Source organism: Euprymna scolopes, chromosome 7 (genome assembly GCF_053919585.1).
Source record: "Euprymna scolopes isolate OS-2025 chromosome 7, ASM5391958v1, whole genome shotgun sequence".
NCBI lineage: Eukaryota > Metazoa > Mollusca > Cephalopoda > Sepiida > Sepiolidae > Euprymna > Euprymna scolopes.
This window is the reverse complement of record NC_136488.1, coordinates 162,900,613-162,924,697: the sequence shown is the minus strand read 5'-3', so window position 1 is coordinate 162,924,697 and position 24,085 is coordinate 162,900,613. Positions and strand designations below refer to the sequence as shown.

Here is a 24,085-nt window from a genome sequence, read left to right as displayed (position 1 = left end):
CAGGAAAAGAATTCCAAAAGCAAGCAGTTCGAAAAAAAAGGGATAACGTTATCATATAAGTACGATCCGTAAACTGCACAAGTACAGAAATATATATTTGTTCATTTAGTAGCTCTGCAATTAATGACCCGCGTTTCCATTATGTTACCTCCACATATCCAGGCAGCTTACGTAATCCACTGGAATATGTTGAGCGCTGATTGAATTTAAAACACCAAAGAAAAAAGAATAACATTTATCGTATAGTGATTATAATGAAGGAAAAGGAATACAATAACCAAATAAACGTGACATTGGTTTCTATTAATTTTCTCCCTTTGCAAACTACGTAGATACACTGGTTCTTGCCAGATCACCGAAGTTAAGCAACGTTGAGCCTGGCCAGTATCAGATGGGTGACCATTTGGGAAGGCGAGGTGCTGTATTTACTGTCAGTGTCCTGCCTTGATATAGTTATAAATAGACTTCGTAGACTCGTAGGAGATGTCTTTTTCTCTTCCCTGCAACATCTATCTCATAGAAGAGATGTTGCAAGTTTGTCTCTGATGTATCGTTATTTTCATGGAAAGTGTTCGACTGAGCTTCAGTCTATGGTCCCCCCTCGCCAAACTTTCACAAGAAACACTCGTTTAGCTGAAAACACTATCAATAATTCCCCCCACTCCTTATCTGTGCCTAAACCTAAATGTAGATTCCATGAAAAAGCTTCTTTCTTAGAACTGCACGCCTGTGGAATTGTCTTCCGTTTTCCTGCTTTCCGGCCGACTACAATATGGTTGTCTTCAAGTCTAACGTAAACAAGTTCTTGATGAGCCATTCCATATAAGTTAACAAATTTACCGAATTGATTACTATATTGTCCAATTTCTACTCTACACTCTTTAACCCTTATCCTCGAGTGGCCTCGATAATATGGTGATGTCTGTGTAAAAAAAAAATACCAGGTTGAGAAACTGACGTGGTCTATCCTTCTCTCGAGAGTATATAGGACTCTCTTAAGTCGTAGTAGGCACCCCATTTAGTGATGGCGTCACGATAAAAATACCCTTGATAGCCCTGGCCAAGCATCAAGTATTCAGCTACCGACAAGATTTGAATTACACTACAAACTCGTGTAGTGAGTTCACTGGATGGACGGAAAGGGAGGGTTATAAATTAATTTTTTAGTGATTAAAATTTTGTGCATGATAAAATATACTTTTTCTCCTAATTTATTAAACGTTGTCTGTTGAGATTTGCATTACTAGCACAGCCGTGTTTATACATACGTATACGTGTCTCTGTGACGTATCTCTACATGTTCATAAAAAAGTGTCTACATAGCTGATCGTGTCCACAGGTGTGTGTGTGTGTGGGTAGGTGTGTGTGTGTGTGTACATATACGAGGGGCGTGCAATAAGTAATGCCCCTGACCCACTTCCCATAGCAGAAGAGCAACGAAACTTAGCACAGTTATCAGTCTTTCTCTACATAGGAACCACCCAGATTTATGCATTTCTCCCATCGTTTGATGCCGGTCTGGAGACCGTTTCTGGAGAACATCCCAGGTTGGTCCTCCAACCAATACTTGACTTCAGAAATCAAGGCTGCATCATCTGGGAAACACTTTACTTTCACAAACAACTTCGTTATTGCAAAGAGGTGAAAGTCAGAGGGTGCAAGGTCAGGAGAGTAGGGAGGATGGTGGAGGATTTTATAATCACACGCCTGTGCTTCTGATCTGGTGACATGCGAGTTGTGGACCGGAGCGTTGTCCTGCAGGAGGAGGGTACCTTTGCTGATCTTGCCCCGCCTCTTGATTTTGATAGCTTCACTTAATTTCCTCAAAAGTGAAGCATAATAGGCTCCTGTAATTATGGTACCCTTTGCCAGGAAATCTGTCATCACTACTCCGTCCTGGTCCCAGAAAGATTGTGAGCATGACCTTGCCAGCGGAGGGCTGCACCATTGCCTTCTTTGGAGGTGGTGAGTCCAAGTGCTTCCACTGCATTGACTGGGCTTTGGTCTCTGGATCATAGTGATGGGCCCAGGTTTAATCCTGTGTAATCAGTGTTTTGAAAAACTTGGACTCATTTTCTTGGTACATCTCCAAATTCATCCTTGAGCACTCGACGCGTTCTTGCTTCTGGAATGGTGTGAGCAACCTGGGAATCCATCTGGCAGACACCTTATGCATATGCAAATGGTCATGAACGATAGTTTCCACAGACCCTGTACTAATCTTGACATCTTGGACTATTTGGCGAATAGTAATGCGCCGATCTTCCAAAATGGCAGCCTCAACTTGACGGATAGATGCCTCATCAATGGCAGAAGGGGAGCGACCAGGTCTGAGAGCTGTTTCCACAGATTTCCGGCAATTTTTGAATTCACGATGCCAGCGTTTTACAAGGTCATATGATGGGGCATTATCACCATAAGTTTCTTTCATTTCATCAAAAGTCTCCTGCGGTGTGTGTCCTTTCAAATACAAAAACCGAATCATTGCTCGACATTAAACAGGCTCCATTTCACACCTGACTCAATTCAAACACCTGTAAAACAGAAACTACAATTAGTTCAGAGCTGTAATTTACCACATAACCCGTAGAGATATAAATCATTGCATATGCAAAATTTCAGCTAGATCAGAAAACTGGAAGTGGGTCAGGGGCATTAATTATTGCACGCCCATCGTAAGTTATATACGTGTATGTATATATCCGCATCTGTATGTTACCGAACAACATATCCGCGTCTGTATGTTACCGAACCGTATCGTCGTGTCGCTTTCTGTATACGAGTGTATTTACTTATTCAATTGGACAGGTCACAAAACAGGACAAATACATTCTAGATACATTCTCGTATCCAATACGAATATATATTTTTGTTTGCACTAGACTACAGGAGAAGCATACCTTCTTGAATAGATCTTTTTTTCTAGTAGATGCTTCCACGGATCACAAAGACAAAATCTATTCCAAGTTAATCTCCAGTCAGTCTCGACTCACCCCCGTTTGCTCTCTAATTAAAAATTCCCTGACTGGTCTATGTTTCGTGACTATATGACAACTCGTATCTTATGTCACGCAACCACGTCAATCTTATTGTTTTAGCAAATTATTGTTTTTGTAAATAAGATTCCAAATATTTATCATATAAATATTTAACTGGCTTTACTAAATTCCAATTTTTAATTCTATAAATATCCTGGTAATATATTTTTTTAACTATTTATCTGTGAACATATTCTTTTGCTGTTGAAATGTTTCTCATTTCAATAACACGGATTATCTTGAAGTTCTGCAGTTCATCTTTTGTTTCCTCGTTCCATCGAGTAATCCGGCGCTACCTGGGATCTACAATATCCAACAAGCCCATAGAGCGTTTGTTATCTGATTTTTTATTGGCCGAGCGTTTTTCGTTTGATTAATGATCAGCATATTCCGGCGGTTTACGTCAGTTACCGGGCTATACCGAGGCAACATTCGCGGAAATGCGTCTCAGTAAATATAGAAGTGCCGATTATTTTAAATAGATTCATTTTTTTTGTTGGGTTTGCATAAAATATATTATTTATGTTTTTCAATAATGAATTCCAATTAAAATAATATATATATACCATTCGGAACGGGCCCGACAATGGAAGATCAGATAATAAATAAACGTAGATTTATAAGATCAAAAAAAAAACTAACCTTGATCGCACTTCGGGGCCCGTGGCGCAATGGATAGAGACGTTGAATCTCTACGGTTCCAGGTGAGACTTGTTTGAAGATAGCGGTTTCAATTCTACCCAAAGCCGACCAGAGGCTTACTAGGCTAAAACGTGGTGAGATGACAACAACTATGGATGGCAGTAATTGCTGAGAATGCAGTTAGGATTTCGGAGTTCCTATCCCGTCGCGATTACCACCTGATGAAGGCCAGAGTAATAGTTGGCCGAAACGTCGTGAAACAACATCTAAGAAAGGTGAGAATAAAAGTCCACGATAAAATAAAATAATAGTTTTTTTTTGTTCAACATTCTATATTAAGATTGTTAATATATTTTTCTATTGAAATAATTCTAATTTAACTTAAATCTTTTTTATTTTATTTTATTTTTCTTTTTTTTTTTTATTTCACATTATCGCAGATTTCGTGCTTAGGTGATAGATTCCACCGAATCATGGACACAATCACTGAATGCGAACAATATTCAAAGCAGATGTCCGTCAAAGACAGCAATTCCCCTTGGCGCCTTTACTACAGGAAAGAATATTTCACTCCCTGGGAAGACAGTTTATCGGACCCCGTTGCTGTCGATCTCATTTACAGTCAGGTGATTCGGGGCATTTCAGTTTCCGAGTATAAGATCGACGTAAGTGTATCAACATTCATTGCATTCGAAACATCCTTATATATATATATATATATATATATATATATATATATATATATATATTTTCTTATAACATATATCAATCCTTATTTAAGAAGTTCAATGTAATTACAGAGCAATGTAGAGAATAAATGACAAAAAGTTATATTCCAAAATTCATGATGTTGATCATCTTATAATTTATTCCTTTAGTTCAGTTGACTTATACAATTCTTGACAGTATCTGTTTCGTAGCGCAAAATCAATCATTTAATTCTTGTATCAATCAGTGAATCTATTAAGGGCATAATATATATATATATATATATATATATATATATATATATATATATATATATATATATATATATATATACAGTAGTCTCCAAAACTAAGGGAGAAAAATTAAAACCTAATATTTGTTAGAAATAACAACTGTGAAAAGCTAAAATTTTGACAACTGGTAGTCGTTATCATCCATAAGAACATACTAAAATTTGAATCATTTGCAAAGGATAGAAAAAGAATTATAACAACTATTTATTTATTTTCAAAATAGGAACGTTCAAAAGTAAGGGACAAAATTGAGAAAAAGTTCACATATTTCGGTGGAAATACACGTGTTGTAGTTGAAGTACACATGTTTTTTTATTTATTGAGATTGTCGAACTGACTTCTTCATCTTGGTTGTTATAGTCACAAAGTTTCGGCCGTTTTGCCCTCCAGCCTTCATCAGGTGTTTTATATCGAACTGGGGAACCGTTTGTTAGGAGTCACGAACACAACCCTTTATTATTATTACGGGGATACTGTGTTCGGACTCCAGCTGGAGGGTTAAACGGCCGAAACGTTGTGACTATAACAACCAAGACGAGGAAGCCAGTCCGACAATCTCAATAAATGAAAACACCTCATCTCAAAAATACAGACAATTACTACACATGTTTTAGTTGAAATACATGTTTTAGTGGAAAGTTCGCATATTTTGGCGGAACTATAAACATTTTTTACAATAACGAAATCATTAAACACATCCGAACATATCTAAGAAATATTAGGTTTTAAAATGTTGTCCCTTAGTTTTGGACGCTACTGTGTGTGTATATATATATATATATATATATATATATATATATATATATACAGTTCAGTTACATATGTTTCAGTTGCCGGACCATATTTACTAAATAAAACGCATATTTACTCTGCAATAGTATTGAGCACTCTCTTCAGGTTTTATTAATTACAATTTTTACTAAATATATATATACATATATATATATGTGTGTGTGTGTGTGTGTGTGTGTGTGTGTGTGTGTGTGTGTGTTGAAAGTATGTTTATTTATTTACATTTCACCTTTTATTTATACCAATCATTTAATTTATATAGCTCGATGCAATTACAATTTTTGTAGTTATATCGAGCTTTATATATATATATATATATATATATATATATATATATATATATGGTAGGATTGATATGTAGTTTGCTTGAAGCTTTGAATCGATCTGTTACGCTTACGATTTGAAAAGGGAATTTTTCCGAAATTAATAATGGAATTTGTCGCAGACATAACAAGTAAGACATTTTACCATACAACTGAATAAATATATGTGTATATAAACATATGTGTATGTACTTATTGATTTGTAAATCGCCACTTGTTCTCGTCTTCTTTTACCAACAACGACTATATTTCACTCCTTGCATTGTGACAGCCTTCTAAATCTCTACTACATATATATATATATATATATATATATATATATACATACATAGATATGTATATATATATATATTCCATGTTTTAGAATCATTGAATTCCAACAAAATATAGAGCTCAAACAACTAGAGCAAATTTATCATTTTTTTATTTTCTTTATGTAAATACAGTCATATCTTACTACGATGTGCAAACCGTTATATATAATTTTATGATTATTTTCATATTATTATAATAATATCATATCATAATATAATAGCTAATAATAACTGATAAATAAAAATTATAAAGATGGTACGACTAAATAAGAATGTAAATATATAAAAAATAATACTAATAACGAAGCAGGGGTGATAATTAGTACAATGGATTCAACCAAACATTATATAAAAACAGTAGTTTGTAAATAATAAACACATTAACTTGTGGAGAAAGGGAATGATGTCACAGGGAAAAAATATTTTTTAAATTACATGAATTGGTTAGCCTGATTTATCTGGAGAGAAGAAAACCAGATCCAGTCTGAAAAATATTTTTGTTCACGTGTTTTTTGATCAACACTGCTGAGGAGTCATAGTTTAATATACTGTTTGGTTTTGAAATCCCCGAAACAGTGTTTCATGGTCAACAACTGATGATCCATTTAAGAATAGTGGTACTATTGTTTGTTTATGTAAGTAAAACTATTCAGCGATACGGGAGATTAATTGACTTATTGATAAAAATAATTTTCCAACGAAAGACAAGTTTTTTAATAGTTATAAAGCTTAAAAAGAAATTTCCAAGAGTATACATATATATATATATATATATATATATATATATATATATATATATATATATACTAGTAAAAGTACCCGTCGTTGACTGGGTTACAAAACAGCCTACAGAAAATGGACTCTGATTTATGAAAGTATGATAGGTTATGAAACGGAAGGGATGTAATGAGATAGCTACGAATTTGGGGGTATCAAAACCAAAGCAAAACATGATGAAAGTAAAAATAAAATAGATAAACCCCATAATTTATTATACCATTCCTGTTCACACTGAAACACTTATCACAATATTCTGTGGATCTATATTAAAAATCCTTCTTAAACTTTGTGACATATTTCCATTCTATGGAGGTCAGGCGCGAACGAACACTCCATAATTTTATTATACCATATTTCTTCACACTGAAACATAATTATCAAAGTATACTTACGCAGATAGATATGAAAAGTCTTTTTTTTTTCTTTTTTTTTTACATAGGCATCACCACATTATCAAGGCCAAGAGGCCACTCAAGGATAAGGGTTAAAGAGTGTACAGTAGAAATTGGACATTATAGTAATCATTAGTAATGAAAATTTGGTAAAGTTGATAACTTATATGGAACGGCTCATCAAGAACTTATTTACGTTAGACTTGAAGACAACCATATTGTAGTCAGCCGGAAAGCAGGAAAACGGAAGACAATTCCACAGGCGTGCAGTTCTAATAAAAAAGCTTTGTTCATGGAATCTACGTTTAGGTTTAGGCACAGATAAAGAGTGGGGGGAATTATTGATAGTGTTTACAGCTAGACGAGTGTTTCTTGTGAAAGTTTGGCGAGGGGGGGGGCATAGATTGAAGCTCATTCGAACACTTTCCATGAAAATAACGATACATCAGAGACAAACTCGCAACATCTCTTCTGTGAGATAAAGGTTGCAAGGAAGAGAAAAGGACATCTCCTACGAGGCTACGAAGTCTATTTTGAACTCTATCAAGGCAGGCCAAGTCCTTTCTAGCAGCTCCTGCCCAGATGTGGGAACAGTATTCCATCCTTGGACGTACCTGGCTCTTATATAGATAGAGAATAGAATCAGCAGTGAGATATCTACCGGATCGATAGAAAGATCCCACCATTTTTCCAGCGGCCTTGGCAACAGATTTGATGTACGTGTTCCATTTAAGATCAGGAGTAATGGTCAAGCCAAGAAGTTTGTCAAAATTTTCTTAAAGTTAGTGCCTATTTCCATTCTATGGAGGCCAGGGGCGAACGCAGACCCCACAATTTTATTATACCATCCCTATTTAATTTAAAACATACTTATCAAAGTATTCTTATGTACATCTATATTAAAAACACTTGTAAACGTTTTTTGTTAATTTTTTAATTTTTTATTGCCATACTTTGTGGACCAGGCACGAACGCAGACCCCACAATTTTAATGAACCACCGTTCTGCCAGATCAAACATACCCATTCCTGTGTCTCGATACATCTATCATTATATGTAATCAGTTTTTAAAATAGTCAACCATATAGGAGCCTATTCGTGCCCACACACACACACACACACACACACACACACATACACACACATTCAGCTTTATATATATATATATATATATATATATATATATATATATATATATATATATATATATATATAGTCCATCGTTGGTTCACAAGTCCAAGGAGACCTAGGCTTGGCTTGAGAAGGAGTGCTACGACTTTATACCTTTCTCTCACTGACCCTCTCCTCTCCCGACCTGAGTCTGTTGAACTACTCCGTTTGGTCATACGTCGAGAACGTCATCGAAACCAAAACGTTTAGCTAACGATTTACTTTTTCCTTTGAATATAATTACACGTAATAGTTAACTAAATATGATCATCTCATAAGAAAAGCAAACACAAACAAAAAAACTAATAGGGAATTAATTAAAATGAATGTTTAAAAGAATATGCTAATTGGCTAGACCTTTTGCAGATGAATACAATTCTATGACCCATATATAAGAAAGTTGTATTTTCTTTTGAAATAAATAGAAAAAAGGGGTTTTAATACGAATATCAATACACAGAAATAAGCACATTTATCGGAATATATATATACAGGGTGAACCCCCCCCCCCAAAAAAAAAGCTAAATGGAGGTCATCTAGAACATATGCTGTAGAACGGAGAAAAAAGGCCAAAGACCCTAGTGTGTTGATGTGATGTTTTTAATATAATAAACTAATTATGACAAAAGTTGCATTTAATTCGGACAAAACACTAAGAAACGGAGCCTAATTTGAGTTGGAGCCCTTTTTTGGGAGGTCACCCTATATATATATATATATATATATATATATATATATATATATATATATATAATGTGTGTGTGTGTGTGTGTGTGTATTTATATAATTGAACAGAAGTTCAGAAAAACATTGGTGCCGTCGGTTTCAAGCCCAACATAAAGGGGACCGACGGTACCAATGTTTTTTCTGAACTTCTGTACAATTATATAAATAAATATTAAGCTCTTATATTGAAGAAGTTTTTCTTTGTAATCGAGCACTTTGTTGGAATTCTTTCCCAAAAACAGCAAACAACTATATATGTGTGTGTGTGTGTGTCATTTTTCGAATTTATTGTTTTCTTTGTTTAAAGGAAGATGTTTTGATTGAGTTTGGCGCCATCAAGTACATGTTGGATTACGAATCGCTTCAACGAGAAAAGCTGTTCAACTTTGTAAAGACGTGGTTCCCGCCTGGCAACCTCGAAAAGCGAGCGCTCAGTGAATGGATTGAATTGGTTACAAACAAAATACAAAACGATTTCGGAACTGAGTTCGGCAAGAATTCGCATTCCTACAAATTGAAAGTGGTTCGTTACGCAAAAGAACATTTATACAATACATTTGGACGATTCTATGATACGAAAGTGTTCACCGGCCCCGATACAACCTGGACGAAAGTAATAGTCGCTCTCCACTGGAAAGGGATATCTGTTCTGGACGAAGATGAAGTCCAGAAAGTTTTGATTCCTTACATCGAAATTGTCGATGTCAAGAAAGATCGGTAGGTAAATTGTGACATTTTTCGAGTAAATTGAAATATTTCTGTAGACATCCAACATTTTCAATGCGTTCATATGTAGATTTCTAAAGAAATCGCAACTGAAACATTTATGCGCATATATAGCCAATAATGTTTGCTTGAATAAATAAAAAAATATTATAATGCCGCCCCGCTTGTTATTGAACACCTTTTGATAAATACCGTAATTTCCGCGGATTTACACTTACGAAATTACAGCAAGACAATATATATATATAATTATTTCCACAGCCCAACCAGCGTCGCAACCAACAAGAGCCAAGAAAGCCAACAAACCGGAAGTCAAAGACTCGAGTTTCGCCCTCACTTGGGCTCATCAGTTAAACACATTCGGACTCGGGATTTGAAACTCGATCCTATTGCATGCTAGACGAGCACTCTACCAACTGAGCAAACACGCCACACACGCGCAAGAATGTCTATTACACAGATCAAGTAACCCGCGACCCGCGACGTTGGTTCGGCTGTGGAAATAATTATATATTCTCTCACACTTTCTGAACATATATATATATATATATATATATATATATATATATATATATAATGTGTGTGTGTGTGTAACTTAATCGCCATATACATTTTATAACTTACTAACTAGCTCTACCTACGTATTGAGCACTTTTGAAGTAAATACTTAAAGTTTACTCATAAATCTATACTTTCGTATATTAATTTTATTTGAGTAAATTAAGTAGTTATATATATATATATATATATATATATATATATATATATATATATATATATATAAGTTAAGAAGATGAAAAGTAAAGTTACACGGGAAACTTTATTACATTATCAAGTCAATAAGTGTTGAAGAAACGGAATAAGGATGTAGCATTTCGAAGTAAAATGCTTCTCATCAAAAGAATAGAAAAAACCGACATTATACAAATGTAAAGGTTAAACAAAAACAACACTGACTTTGAAAACAATCAGATTAGAAACCGAAACATTTTTTTTATTAGACTTGGAAAAAAATTATGGGAAATAATATGATTGGGTTAAAAGAGAGAATAGACCGAAAAGAAACAATAGACCAAAAAATATATAAAACAATGTATAAGAACTGAAATAACAAAAAATAATTTAACAAATTTGTAGAAATATAAAAAAAAATCCTAAACCTTTAAAAAAAAAATTAAATTTAAAAAATGCAAAAAAATTATAATGAACTTCTGACCAAAAAATTCAAATTAGTAAATAAAGCAGGGCAAATTAAGTGCGGAAGAAATAAGAAAAAATTAAGAAAAGGAAATAATAAAAATAAGAAATTTAAAATGTAAATCAACTCCCTAATTCCATTTCTGTAAGCCTTATTAACTTGATAATGTAACAAAGTTTCCTGTTTAACTTTACTTTTATCTCCTTAACTTATTCTATTGTTAGCTCCTCTTAATCGGGTAGAGCTTTTTTATTCAGATAGGTTTGTCTTACCATTGAAAATTTATTTTTCAGCCTATATATATATATATATATATATATATATATATATATATATATATATATATATATATATATCGTCAGATCACCGAAGTTAAGCAACGTTGAGCCTGGTCATTACTAAAATGGGTGACCAATTTGGGAAGTCTAGGTGCTGTATGTAGGAGCACGTCGACACCTCCCTGCAAAAAGTTGCAAAAACCTAACGTCGTCATCTCCCCTAACAGGGATATACATGGGCCCCGCTTGTGAATTTCATACTCCCATGAAACTTCCTCCTTTGGAGGAAGCCGGTTAAACCCTGAATAGGGTTGGTGCTGACTGCACACACACACACACACACACACACACACACACGCACATATATATATATATATATATATATATATATATATATATATATATATATATATATATATATATATATATATATATATATATATATATATATTCGAAAAATCCGGAATTGAAATATAAATTTTAGTTTATCGTTTATGAACGAGGCGGTCCAAAAAAATGTACCGAGTTCTAAAATTGAAAAAAAAAAAAAAAAAATGAACAGTAAAATGAAAATCTTCAGTAGTGGAATTTCACCTAATATTGTCTTTTTACATGATGATAGCAACGTCTTGTCAGACGAGTGCCACTCCCTCAGACACGAGCCCAAAAATGACTTCCATCGCCACAGGACCATTTTAATAGACAAATGCATGAGGAAGTATCTATACACAGATGATGTTAAAGAGTCTTAGCTTTGTATGACAGCTAAGTCTCTCTCTCGGTTCAAAATGTTGAGATCCAGCAACAAGCAAGAGCAAGATAGCCAGCAACAAATTAAACTGCAGACCAGCTTAATATGGGTACTGGTCTCCCGCTTTATGGTTTTTTAAATTAGAGATTTGCTTCTCCTAGAAAGGTTGCCTTCACCACGGCTTACGGGAACCCTCTCCACCCCAATGCACACATACATACACACAAGCACACACGGTGCTAGTTGGCCATTAACTCTCAAAAAAGGTTCATTCGCCCTTTGGAAGGTCTTGTTTTTAATCCTTCAGTGAGACTAGCCACCCTCCTCACCAAACAAGTCTGGTGGGGGAACCAGTTTAGTCGCCGATGACCCGACCATGAGGCAGGTAGTACTGGGTTACATACATACATACATACATACATACATACATATGTATAAAAAGACAATATTAGGCGAAATTCCACTACTGAAGATTTTCATTTTACTGTTCATTTTTTTTTCAATTTTAGAACTCCACGCACCCTTATCCCCACCCCACCCACATATATATATATATATATATATATATATATATATATATATATATATATATATATATGTGTGTGTGTGTGTGTGTGTACATCTACATATATGGATGCGTACCTACAACTCAACGAAAGTTATCTAATAAAACACATGCTTTTTTTTTATCTCCAGAGGCAAACCATTTCTAGTTGTAAAGGGGAAGCAAGAAAGCAAATAGCAAGTTAGACAACCACTTTCAGACTTACCCAACCGCTTAAAACAATTTTTGTCTCTCAAAAATAAAAAAAAGTAAGGCTAATAAAAAAAAATGTCCGTTTTTGTTGTCTTTCAAAACTTGTAGGTTAACGGTGATCTTTACTGATATCAAAGGACAGAAATACATTTTGGAGTCATCTCATCCTGACGATCTCTATTCTTTGCTGACAACGTTCATGGAGCAACTTAGATCCAACTCAGTGTACAGTTTGTGCATCAAAGACGGACAGAACTCAGGTAATTGAATCATCTGTTTTATCCCGTTTGCCTATGAACTACTTGTAAATTCAGAATTTAATTTAAAGATGATATTATATTAGTGTTGGGACGATTAATCGGAACCGGGAATCGGAAGATTTGGAGGTATTGGAATCGGTATCGGAATCGAAAAAATTGATGCTTATTTTCCGATGCCAAAACGATTCTTTTAATTGTCTTTTTTTATTTGATTTTGTTTAAATCAAAATTTTCCATTGCTGGTAATAATGATGAAATAATAAATATTTATTGATTCCAAAATACCAGTGAAACTAAAATCGATAGATCATCCTGCACAAGTGTATTTTGATATTTAGGAAAATATCTGCATATTTAACATACGTTTTTACTAAAATCAGGGGAAATAACTATCTTATACTTAAATAATTAGAGATTTGTAAAAAATTGGAATCGGTAATTGTATCGGAATCAGGAATTTAGCACAGAATCGGAAATTGTTTCGAAATTGGGAATTTATCACAGAATCTGTAATTGTATCAGATTTGGGAAAAATATTGGAATCGTTTTAAAAAGAGACATGTACATGCTAGTATTATATATATATATATATATATATATATATATATATATATATATATATATATATATATATATAATACTAGCATGTACATGTCTCTGTTTCTTTCCGTTTTTTACCTCATTTTTAAAAATGAATTTAATGTTATGTTTAATACTGGGCAACGCTGGATACGTCTTCTAGTATATGTAACACGTTTCTACTATAGTGGATAGAGTAATTTGACTGAATATTTTATAAAATTAAAAAAAAAAATTATGTAATTTAACTCTATTCATCGCTGAAAATTAATCTGTTTAAAATAAAGGTGTATCCCATTAGTGCACCACTTGACTTGGCGACATTCACCCAGATTAAGCTGAGGCGGCTACTCTCATAGAACACACAGTGTCCCGAATGAATTCAGACCACGCACGACGGTCCGCAGCGGCCAAGACAATTACAGGCAGGCAGTCCCAGAACCAGCAACGAACATCGTAAACCTGTTAACTAGAAGTAGGTTCGGCGTCTGTATACAACGCACACACACGAAGTACTGAAATGTATCAGTAGTGACGTCATAGCTAATACATCTATATATCCATAAAAGTGAGAATGTGCGTGTGGGGACACTTTCAACCTATAAACTCAACGAATTTTTGATGAACTACAGATTTGAAATTTGGTATATAGAATATTCAGACATGTAGAACAATTTTTAATTTCAGGAAAGGGCTTCTAAGAGATTAAAATTGAAAAATTAGCGCGTGAGAGTCATCATATTTTTATCTGTTTGCTAACTATTTGACGAATGCGCATGCGTGAATAGTTTACATTTCAGATTACCTATGTTAATAATAAGTAGGTTTGAAAACGCTGTTTAAAGATCGTTTTACGCTGGTCTAACTGTTATCGTACTTAACTCACTATCTTTAGGTTTTGGTTTCGATCTTAGTTTGAGTATTTTTTTCTTTTTGTTACCTACAAGAAGTGAACGTTTAGAAAAAAAAAGCATAATATTCACATACAAAGATCTCAGTGTTCGTATTCATTAAAATATAATATTTATGCGTATTTTACGACCGGGTGTATTTTACGGGCAGGGCTGCCTGCTTGTTTTTGATAAATAAAAAACATTATCTTGTATGACTGCAGTCTGGATAATATAATCTAATGTAACTAGTCTTCTCAGGATGTATTGCTAATTAATTTTGAAGTTTAAGTGAAAATGTTTAAAATGAACAATCAAGTACACATCACAGAATTGAAATTAGAATTTGATGGTGACGTTCAATTTTTGTCTTTTGTTTTTAGCAATCGGAAGTGCGTCGAATTCGTTAACAAAAATGCAGAAAGGCGATTTGATTGTCTTAGAAGAGAAATACAAAATGTTTGAAGAGCAAGATGTGATCGACGGATTGTGTCAGCGAATCAACCAACGCGCGGAAATACCAGCAGAATTGGTCTATCCTTTACCAACTCTTGAAATACCGAAGACAAGCTTTTTGGTGAGTTGAATAGAATCATCCAGTAACGAATCGTAATGCCTCCACTTTTTTTTCTTACTTTCTCCATATCTCTATCTCTTTTTTTCTCTTTTCCTCTCTTTCTCTTTTTCTTTTTTTATCCTCCTTTCCTCTCTTTTGCTCTTTCGTTCTCTTTCTTTGTCCATTTCTTCAAATCTTTATTTCCTCACCCTTTCCCCCTCTGCTATTCTCCAATTCTCTTTCACTATCTCTCGCATCCTCTTTCGTTTATTATCTCTTTCTCTTTCTATTCCTCTTACCCCATCTTTCAGGGGGTTTTTTTCTCTTTCTTTCCAGATCTCTCTCTCTCTCTCTTTCTCTCTCTGTGTGCATTTGGCTCACTTCATGTCTTCTCTCATTTGCCGCATTTGAAAATTATACGAATGTAAGCTTAAGATGATTTATTCATCAAATAAGTTCTAGTTGTAATAAAATAAACCCTGAGACGGGTTAGACTAAACAATTTTTATCTAATATAATACAAGGGAAGTAACTCTTTTCCTTGTTGCTCTCGCTTACCTGAAAGAGATTTGGAGAATAGAGTTATGTCCCTTACACATTTCAGAAAGAGTCCGTTACAAATCTCTCTCCAAATAAGACGTATTGGGAGTAATTCTTTTATTCACTTGCAACGGAGAATTATTCAATTATTTTATACTGGCAGGGCCCGTGGAAATTACACGGAATGAAAAATATATTTCATCAATAAATATGTTTTAATAAAACTGATATTTTTCCGATAGCACAAAAAATAGTTTTTGGACAGAAAAGAAAAACACGCAACAAATATGAGCTTATTAACATTTCTATAAAAATAATGTTGATTGTATTTTAAATAAAGAACTGAGCCAAATAAGATAAATTAATAAATACTAATAAATACTCGGAAAGTGATACTGTGCTACCTAGTTCAATACAAATAATAAAATCACGTTGTAAGAAAATCAGTACTTCTTTTGTTTGCCCTGTTTCTTTCGAATGTTCTCTATTTGTGTAACGTTTCGCTGAATTCTTTCTTTGGTAAAGAACCACTGCATGTCGTAATTATTATATGTATGGAGTACTGTTGTCACATTTCGGCTGATGCCTCTGCTACTAGTCTCTCACTCCTTGACAGGGTTCAAAAGAGAGTCGCCAACCTGATAGGTTCTGAACTGTCATCTAAGCTTCAACCTCTGTCCCATCGACGAAATGTTGCACTCCTCTGCTTGTTCTACAAGTACTTTAATGGTGGATGCTCTGACGAACTACAAGCACTTGTACCCCCTCCACGTGAATACCCCCGACAAACCCGACAAGCAGCTAAATCCCACCCCTTCACAGTAGAGATCCCTAGGTGTAAGAAAACCTTCTACTCCAATAGTTTCTTCCCCAGAACGGTTAGACTTTGGAACTTCCTTTCAGGATTCTGCTTTCCCAACTGTACTGACATGCAGAAGTTCAAGTGTAATGTGAACAGATATCTTGCTACTCATCTCCCTTCATAATACCCATGAAACTTATGTCCCCAATAGTAGCCCCCTACTTTAAAATGGCACTGTGCCATTTTTGGGGTGAAAATTGAATAAAAAAATTTTCTTTTTAAATTAGGAGCTTCTTTTCGCATATCAGTAAAACCATGATTATAGATGTGGAAATCAGAATTTCACACACATAGCGAACACATGCACACAAAACCTGTGACATTAAGGCAAACATAATTATCGCCCCTTAATTCTAGCAATACTATTTTTAGCCACGATGGAGAGAGGGCGTCAGCACCTTAAATCTGTTTCTGTTCTACCTTTTTTTTTACTCACTTTCTTATCGGATACCCAAAAAATGCAGACGTATCAAAACAACGTTTCCGTATTTGCTACAGACTCTCATGAGAATTTAGTACAGAATCGGGGAAAAATTTCCATGCAGTACACAGGCTTAGAACTCTGTCTGATATCCTTTCCTGCCGCAATCTCCGTTTTCTTCTGCATGCTTTTTCATTTTTTTTTTAGTTTCCAGCTATCTGGTGGGGAATACTGAGAATCACATTTCCACACATAGCGAACACACAGACACAAAATCTGTATCGTTAAGGTAAACATGATTATCGCCCCTTAATTTCAGCAATATCATTCTTTGCTACAAGAGGGCATCAGCACCTTACACCTGTTTCCGCTTTACTTTTCTCCCTCTCTATCTTTCTTCCTGGACACAGCGCGATGCAGATGCATAACAAGGACACTCCCCTATTTACTACAAAGTCTCGCATGCAAAAGACTTATACTATACTTATGCAAGTACTAATTCTTATGCTTCTTACAGTATCAAACTTTTTCTCATTACTTATGTAACTTTACAGTAAATAAATGTACATCAGTTGTATAATATAATTTCGCATTCTTGTGTATTCATTCTTGGTTAAGAGGACCAAGCGACAGCCCTAATTATTATAATGACATTCGTAAACGAGGCGACACCAAAGGGAGGTTAATTTCGTAGTCTTTTCCGGGGTTGCCAGTTTGGTCTTTTTAAAGTAAATGTTTATAAATTTGGTATTTTTTTCAAGCAGTTTGGCCTTTTTTTTTTCAAAATGTAATGTACGGATTAAGGAAAGAACAAGCAGAATATTGTATAGAAAAGTCCAATACTTTTTTCATATACCACCAGTACACATCAAAGCGATAAAACAAAACCAATCCACTTTTTCACCGGACGACAAACAGAGGACAAGTGATAAAGAAACGTATATGTAACAATGTGTTTTTTATCACTGTAACCTCATCGGAACAATTGTTCATTCGTTGAGTTTTCATCGACTTTTTTTTGATATTTTTTTTTTTTACTCTTTTAAACCGCGAACAAGGCATATTGTCACTTCAAACATAAGGGACTACTACTTGGAATCAGATCTAAGCAGAGAGATGTATGATAACGTTACATTTAAACTTCGGCAATTTAGTACAGCCAGGGAAGTAGGAAACAGGGAGGGAATTCCAAAGTCTAGCAGTCCGAGGGAAAAACTGTTAGAGCTAACCAGACATTATTTTTTAGGCCAATTATAATTAGTGTTGATGCTGATATATTTGAATTATTTCGATTCTTAGGACTACTATTCACAACGTTTCGGCCGATGTAACCTCCAACCTTCAAATTTATCTTGTTATGAAAATGACACTCAAAGCAAGAATCGAAAATGTGTATTACTTCGATTCTTCAAACTACACATCTCATTTTGAATGTTATTTTCACGTTTCAGTTGTTCACGTGTACTCGTATCTTGTAGAACTTGGGTGTCTTTCTGTTAAACTCGGGAATCTGAAGATGGTCAAGCAAATAGAGTATGTGATAAAATCCAGTTGTAAAGCTACACTCTTCTGGAGGTTAAAGGTTCAATCAACAATGTGGGCGATACTCAAAATACAATTGCGAACTACTTAGGACTTATGCCCAGTCATGGCTGATGAAACGAGAGCATGCTATTTCGGTGAATTAAATAAATGGTCAAGTCCGAAGATTCCTGAGTTCAACAGAATGACTCCCAGGTTCGACAAGATAAACCTGAAGAAGGTCGGAGGTTACATAGACGAAAGGTTTCGAAAATAACACTCAAGATGTGAACAGTATACAATGTGAATAATCAATTCACATCTCAAAATTTCAGAAATGTTGACATGCTTATTTGACATACGTATTTGACATACTTATTTGACATACACATTTGATACGCTTATTTGGCATATGCATTTGACATACTTATTTGACATACGCATTTGACATACGCATTTGACATGCGTATTTGACATACTTATTTGAGATAAGCATTTGACATACGCATTTGACATACTTATTTGACATACTTATTTGACATACTTATTTTACATACTTATTTGACATACACATTTGACACGCTTATTTGACATACGCATTTGACATACTTATTTGACATACTTATTTGACATACTTATTTTACATACTTATTTGACATACACATTTGACATGCTTATTTGACATACGCATTTGACATACGCATTTGACATGCGTATTTGACATACTTATTTGACATACTTATTTGACATACTTATTTGACATACGCATTTGACATACTTATTTGACATACTTATTTGACATACTTATTTGACATACGCATTTGACATACTTATTTGACATGCTTATTTGACATACGTATTTGACATACGCATTTGACATACGCATTTGACATACTTATTTGACGTACGTATTTGACATACTTATTTGACGTACGTATTTGACATACTTATTTGACATACGTATTTGACATACTTATTTGACGTACGCATTTGACATGCTTATTTTACATACGCATTTGACATACTTATTTGACATACTTTCTTTTACATGGAGGTCACAACTTATCAAGGCCTGGAAGCTACTTGGGGATCAGGGTTATTGCGTGTGCAGTAATCAATGGGATAGTATCATAGAAATAGTTAGTATTGGAGATTTAATAAAGTGTCTTACTTAAGGAGGTGATTCATCAGGAATTTGTTTATGTTGGACTTGAAGACATCCAAGTTGTAGTCAGGTGGGAAACAAGCAAACGGAAGAGAGTTCCACAGGCGTGCACTTCTAAGAAAGAAACTTTGTTCATGGAATCTATGTTTTGATTTAGGCACAGAAATAGAATGGGGAAAATTTTTGACAGTGGTTTTAGCTAGACGGGTATTTTCGTGAAAGATTGGCAAGGGGGGACCAGAGATTGGAGCTTGGTTGAGCACTTGCCATGGAAATAATGCTAAAACAAAGACAGGCTCGCAACGTCTCTTCTGTGGGAAAGAGGTTGCAGGGAAGAGAAAAGGGCAACCCCCACTAAACCATGAAGTTTATTTTGCGCTCTGTCAAGGCAGGATAGGCTGCTTTTAGCAGCTCCAGCCCAGTTGTCGCAGCAGTACTCCATACTTGGACATACTTGGCTGTTATACAGATAGAGAATTGCATCAGTAGTGAGATATCTTCTGGAGCGGTAGAAGGATCCTACAATTTTCCAAGCGACCTGGGCAACAGACTTGATGTACATGTTCCATTTCAGATCAGGAATAAAGGTGAACCCAGAAGCTTGTCAAAACATGAAGCCTCCCCAAAACAAGAGCCATCCATTTCAATTGATGCCAGATGGGGATCAGTGTTGATGATGTAAAGATAGGAGTTTTGTTTTAGATGCATTAAAAATAACCAGCCACCTCTTCCGCTACTATACCATGCGCTCAAGATCAGAGGAGAGAATCAGAGAACTTTGTCATTTATGGCCTTTGATGTGTTGTCATAGATGGTCATGTCATAAACATAGATGTCAACGAATGATTTAAGTATGTGTTTTGGGAGATTATTAAGGTAGATCAGGAAGAGAGTTGGACCCAGGATAAACCCCTGAGGGAGTCCAGCATTAATACTGTGGGCCTCTGATTTCTGTCCATCAACCACTACTCTTATGAGAGAAATGATTCAATGATTGAGAAAACATTTCCAGTTATACCGTAGCTGGAAATCTTGTGAAGTACACCCTTATGCCATACCTTATCGAAGGCCTTTGATATGTAAAGAGCAATTGCCCTAGAAAGGAAGCCTTTGTCAAGAGATTCACTAATCCTATAAGATATAACCGTTAGCACATCTGCTGTAGATCTAGCAGAACGGAAAACATATTGCATGTCATTAAGGAGGTTATTTCTGCTGAGGTGGTTGACTAGTTCTCTATTTAATATGGATTCCAGCAGCTTACTCATGATGCACAGGAGACTTATTGGTCTGTACTGGGAGAGAGATGACTTCTCACCTAAATTCTTAAATACAGGGCATATTGACAAGGTTTTCCAGGGTGTTGGAAAGCACTTTTCTTTAAGGCAACACTAAAACAGTTTTGTAAGTATAGGGGCAAGTTCTAGTTGAAGCCTTTTCAACACTATAATTGGGATGCCGTCAGGGCCAGTTGCTTTACTGAAATCAAGGTTCTTGATTAGCTTGGTAACCTGATGCACAGATATTTGTATGTTACCTAGTGTGTTCTGTGTTATAGGAGGAAATACAGGGAGTTGATGGCCTTAGTCACAGAGATTAGAATTAGCTGCAAAGTTCTTGGCAAATAGTTTGGCCTTGTCTGATGCTGACGAGATGACCTCATGTGCATTGATGATGGTTGGTATAGAACGCACACTTCTGTTCAGGATCTTATTTGTTATTTGCCAAAACTGGTGGGAACCAAACCGCTGATCAGCTACCTTGGATTTAACAGACTGGGCATATAGCTCTCTTGCATTGTTTATTACTTTTTTACAGTGGTTGCTGGCGTTCCTAAAAGCAGCTTTAGTTTCAATACATCTATTACGTTGGTAGCTATGGAGAAAGTGATTTCTATGCACGATGGCAGCAGCACATTCTGGGGAGAACCATGGCTGTCTGTTAGGGTTTTTTTTGGAATTTTCTGGATGGTATGAATTGGTCTATGTCTACAATTAACCATTCGGTCAGGTCTGATACTATAGAGGACACATCCTTTTTAAACATGGAATGTAGAGGTAGATCAGATATGAATGTACGAAAGCTATCCCAGTCAGCCATAGAGTATCGATATACAGTACGGTAGAGAGGTACATCTGAAGACTTATTGCATTTCATTTTTATCTTAACTGATACAACAGAGTGGTTGGAGGATCCCAGGGGAGATAGAACGGAAAATGAACATAGCTCAAGTGAAGTTGTGAGAAAAAGGTCTAGAAGGTTTGCATACTGACTAGTAGTATCGGGCACACGGGTGGGTTGATGAACAATCTGAGTGAGGTTATAGGCAATGGCAAAATCATGACAGAACCTCCCCTCATCATCTGTCTTATTTGAGTGGGTCAGCCATTCCACACTATGGACATTGAAGTCACTGCAAATGTGATGTTAGCAGAAGGATGAGCAGACAGAATGTGGTCAATTTCCTCAATTTTTCTTCTTAAAGATAGTAACTCCACTGTTGTGGTGGCGATAGAGGGCAAATATAAATGTGGTGGTGTAGGCAAGTGCACTTATTTGACATATTTGTGTGACATTCTTACTTGACATAATTATTTGACATATTTGTGTGACATTTTACTTGACATACTTATTTGACATATTTGTGTGACATTCTTACTCAACATACTTATTTGTACATATTTGTGTGACATTCTTACTTGACATACTTATTTGACATATTTGTGTGACATTCTTACTTGACATACTTATTTGACATATTTCTGTGACATTTTTACTCAACATACTTATTTGACATATTTGTGTGACATTCTTACTTGACATACTTATTTGACATATTTGTGTGAAATTCTTGACATACTTGTTTGACATACTTATTTGACATATTTGCATGACATTCTTACTTGGCATACTTATTTGACATATTTGTGTGGAATTCTTGACATACTTGTTTGACATATTTTTGTGACATTCTTACTTGACACACTTATTTGACATATTTGTGTGGCATTCTGGACATACTTATTTGACATATTTGTGTGAAATTCTTGTTTGTACATACTTGTTTGACATACTTGTTTGACATACTCATTTGACATATTTGTGTGGCATTCTTAACATACTTATTTGACATATTTATGTGAAATCCTTACTTGACATATTTATTTGACATATTTGTGTGTCATTCTTGACATACTTATTTGAGATATTTGTGTGAAATTCTTTACGTACTTGTTTGACATAATTGTTTGAAATACTTATTTGACATATTTGTGTGACATTCTTACTTGACATATTTATTTGACATATTTGTGTGAAATTCTTACTTGACATAATTATTTGTCATATTTGTGTGACATTCTTGACATACTTGTTTGACATAATTGTTTGACATTCTTACTTTACATACTTATTTGACATATTTGTGTGAGATTCTTGTTTGACATACTTATTTGACATATCTGTGTGACATTCTTGACATACTTGTTTGAAATTCTTATTTGACATACTTATTTGACATATTTGTTTGACATATCCGTGATAATTCCTCACTAGTGTATTAGACTCTGGGTTTTGATTCTGATCAGAAAAGTCCACTACGAGCGAATGGGCAAGTCGCCATAACACATAAATATGACTGGCAAAAGAAATTTTATTTGTGATCGTAACGCATTACTATTGCTCAATATTTCAGGGAATGGTGCAATTACAATTGAAGAAAGAACAATGTTTGTTGACACCGGAGCATGTTGGTCTACAGACAAGTCATACGCTGGAGGAATTCAGTAAAACGCATTTTAAGTAAGTAATAATGTCATCTATTCGAACAAAATTGACTATTTTTAGTATTAATGGTTTCAGTGTTCGCTAATGGGGCCAAGGAACGAGGTTCAATCCTTGGTCGTGTCATACAAAAGACTTAAAAAGTACTTGATATCCCTTTGTCAAATATTCAGCGGAATCATCTTGAGAAAGGAGTGGTGCCCTCTCCTACATTTCCAGAAGCAAATGAAAAAAGGAGCCTCCGGGTCTCCATCCATTATAGTCGACCACTTCACCTTATCAACTACATGATAACTTATTGAACTTATCGCTTCATCTTAAACAATTAAGTATCGATTTTTTTTTTCTACTCAGTTGAAACTGTATGTAATGACTATAGTCATCATCATCATCATCATCATCATTATCATCATCATCATCATCATCATCATCATCATGCAGTCCATCAGTCTTGACGATGACTAGTTGAGGCCTCAGTGCTTTATCCCTCGGTGTTGGCATAGTCTCACTCCATCACCACAAGATTTTCCATCTTGGCTCCAAACTTGCTTGCGCAGTTTAGGGGCAGTATCTGTTGCGCATCAGATAAACACCCTCTGAACCCCCAATGCTCATTTCCA

The 24,085-nt window shown here is 35.0% G+C and overlaps 1 protein-coding gene across 2 annotated transcripts in view; it reads left to right on the top strand.

Moving 5' to 3' along the window:
• The window catches only part of LOC145280119 (myosin-VIIa-like), a 285,982-nt gene that overhangs the window by 200,380 nt on the left and 61,517 nt on the right, over positions 1–24,085 (top strand). For both annotated transcript variants that reach the window (XM_080131876.1, XM_080131875.1), the window contains exons 10-14: positions 4,121–4,345; positions 9,486–9,895; positions 12,997–13,148; positions 15,001–15,194; positions 23,377–23,483. In XM_080131876.1, the coding sequence (XP_079988002.1) occupies positions 4,121–4,345; positions 9,486–9,895; positions 12,997–13,148; positions 15,001–15,194; positions 23,377–23,483 (1,088 nt within the window). The remainder of the gene's footprint in view (positions 1–4,120; positions 4,346–9,485; positions 9,896–12,996; positions 13,149–15,000; positions 15,195–23,376; positions 23,484–24,085) is intronic.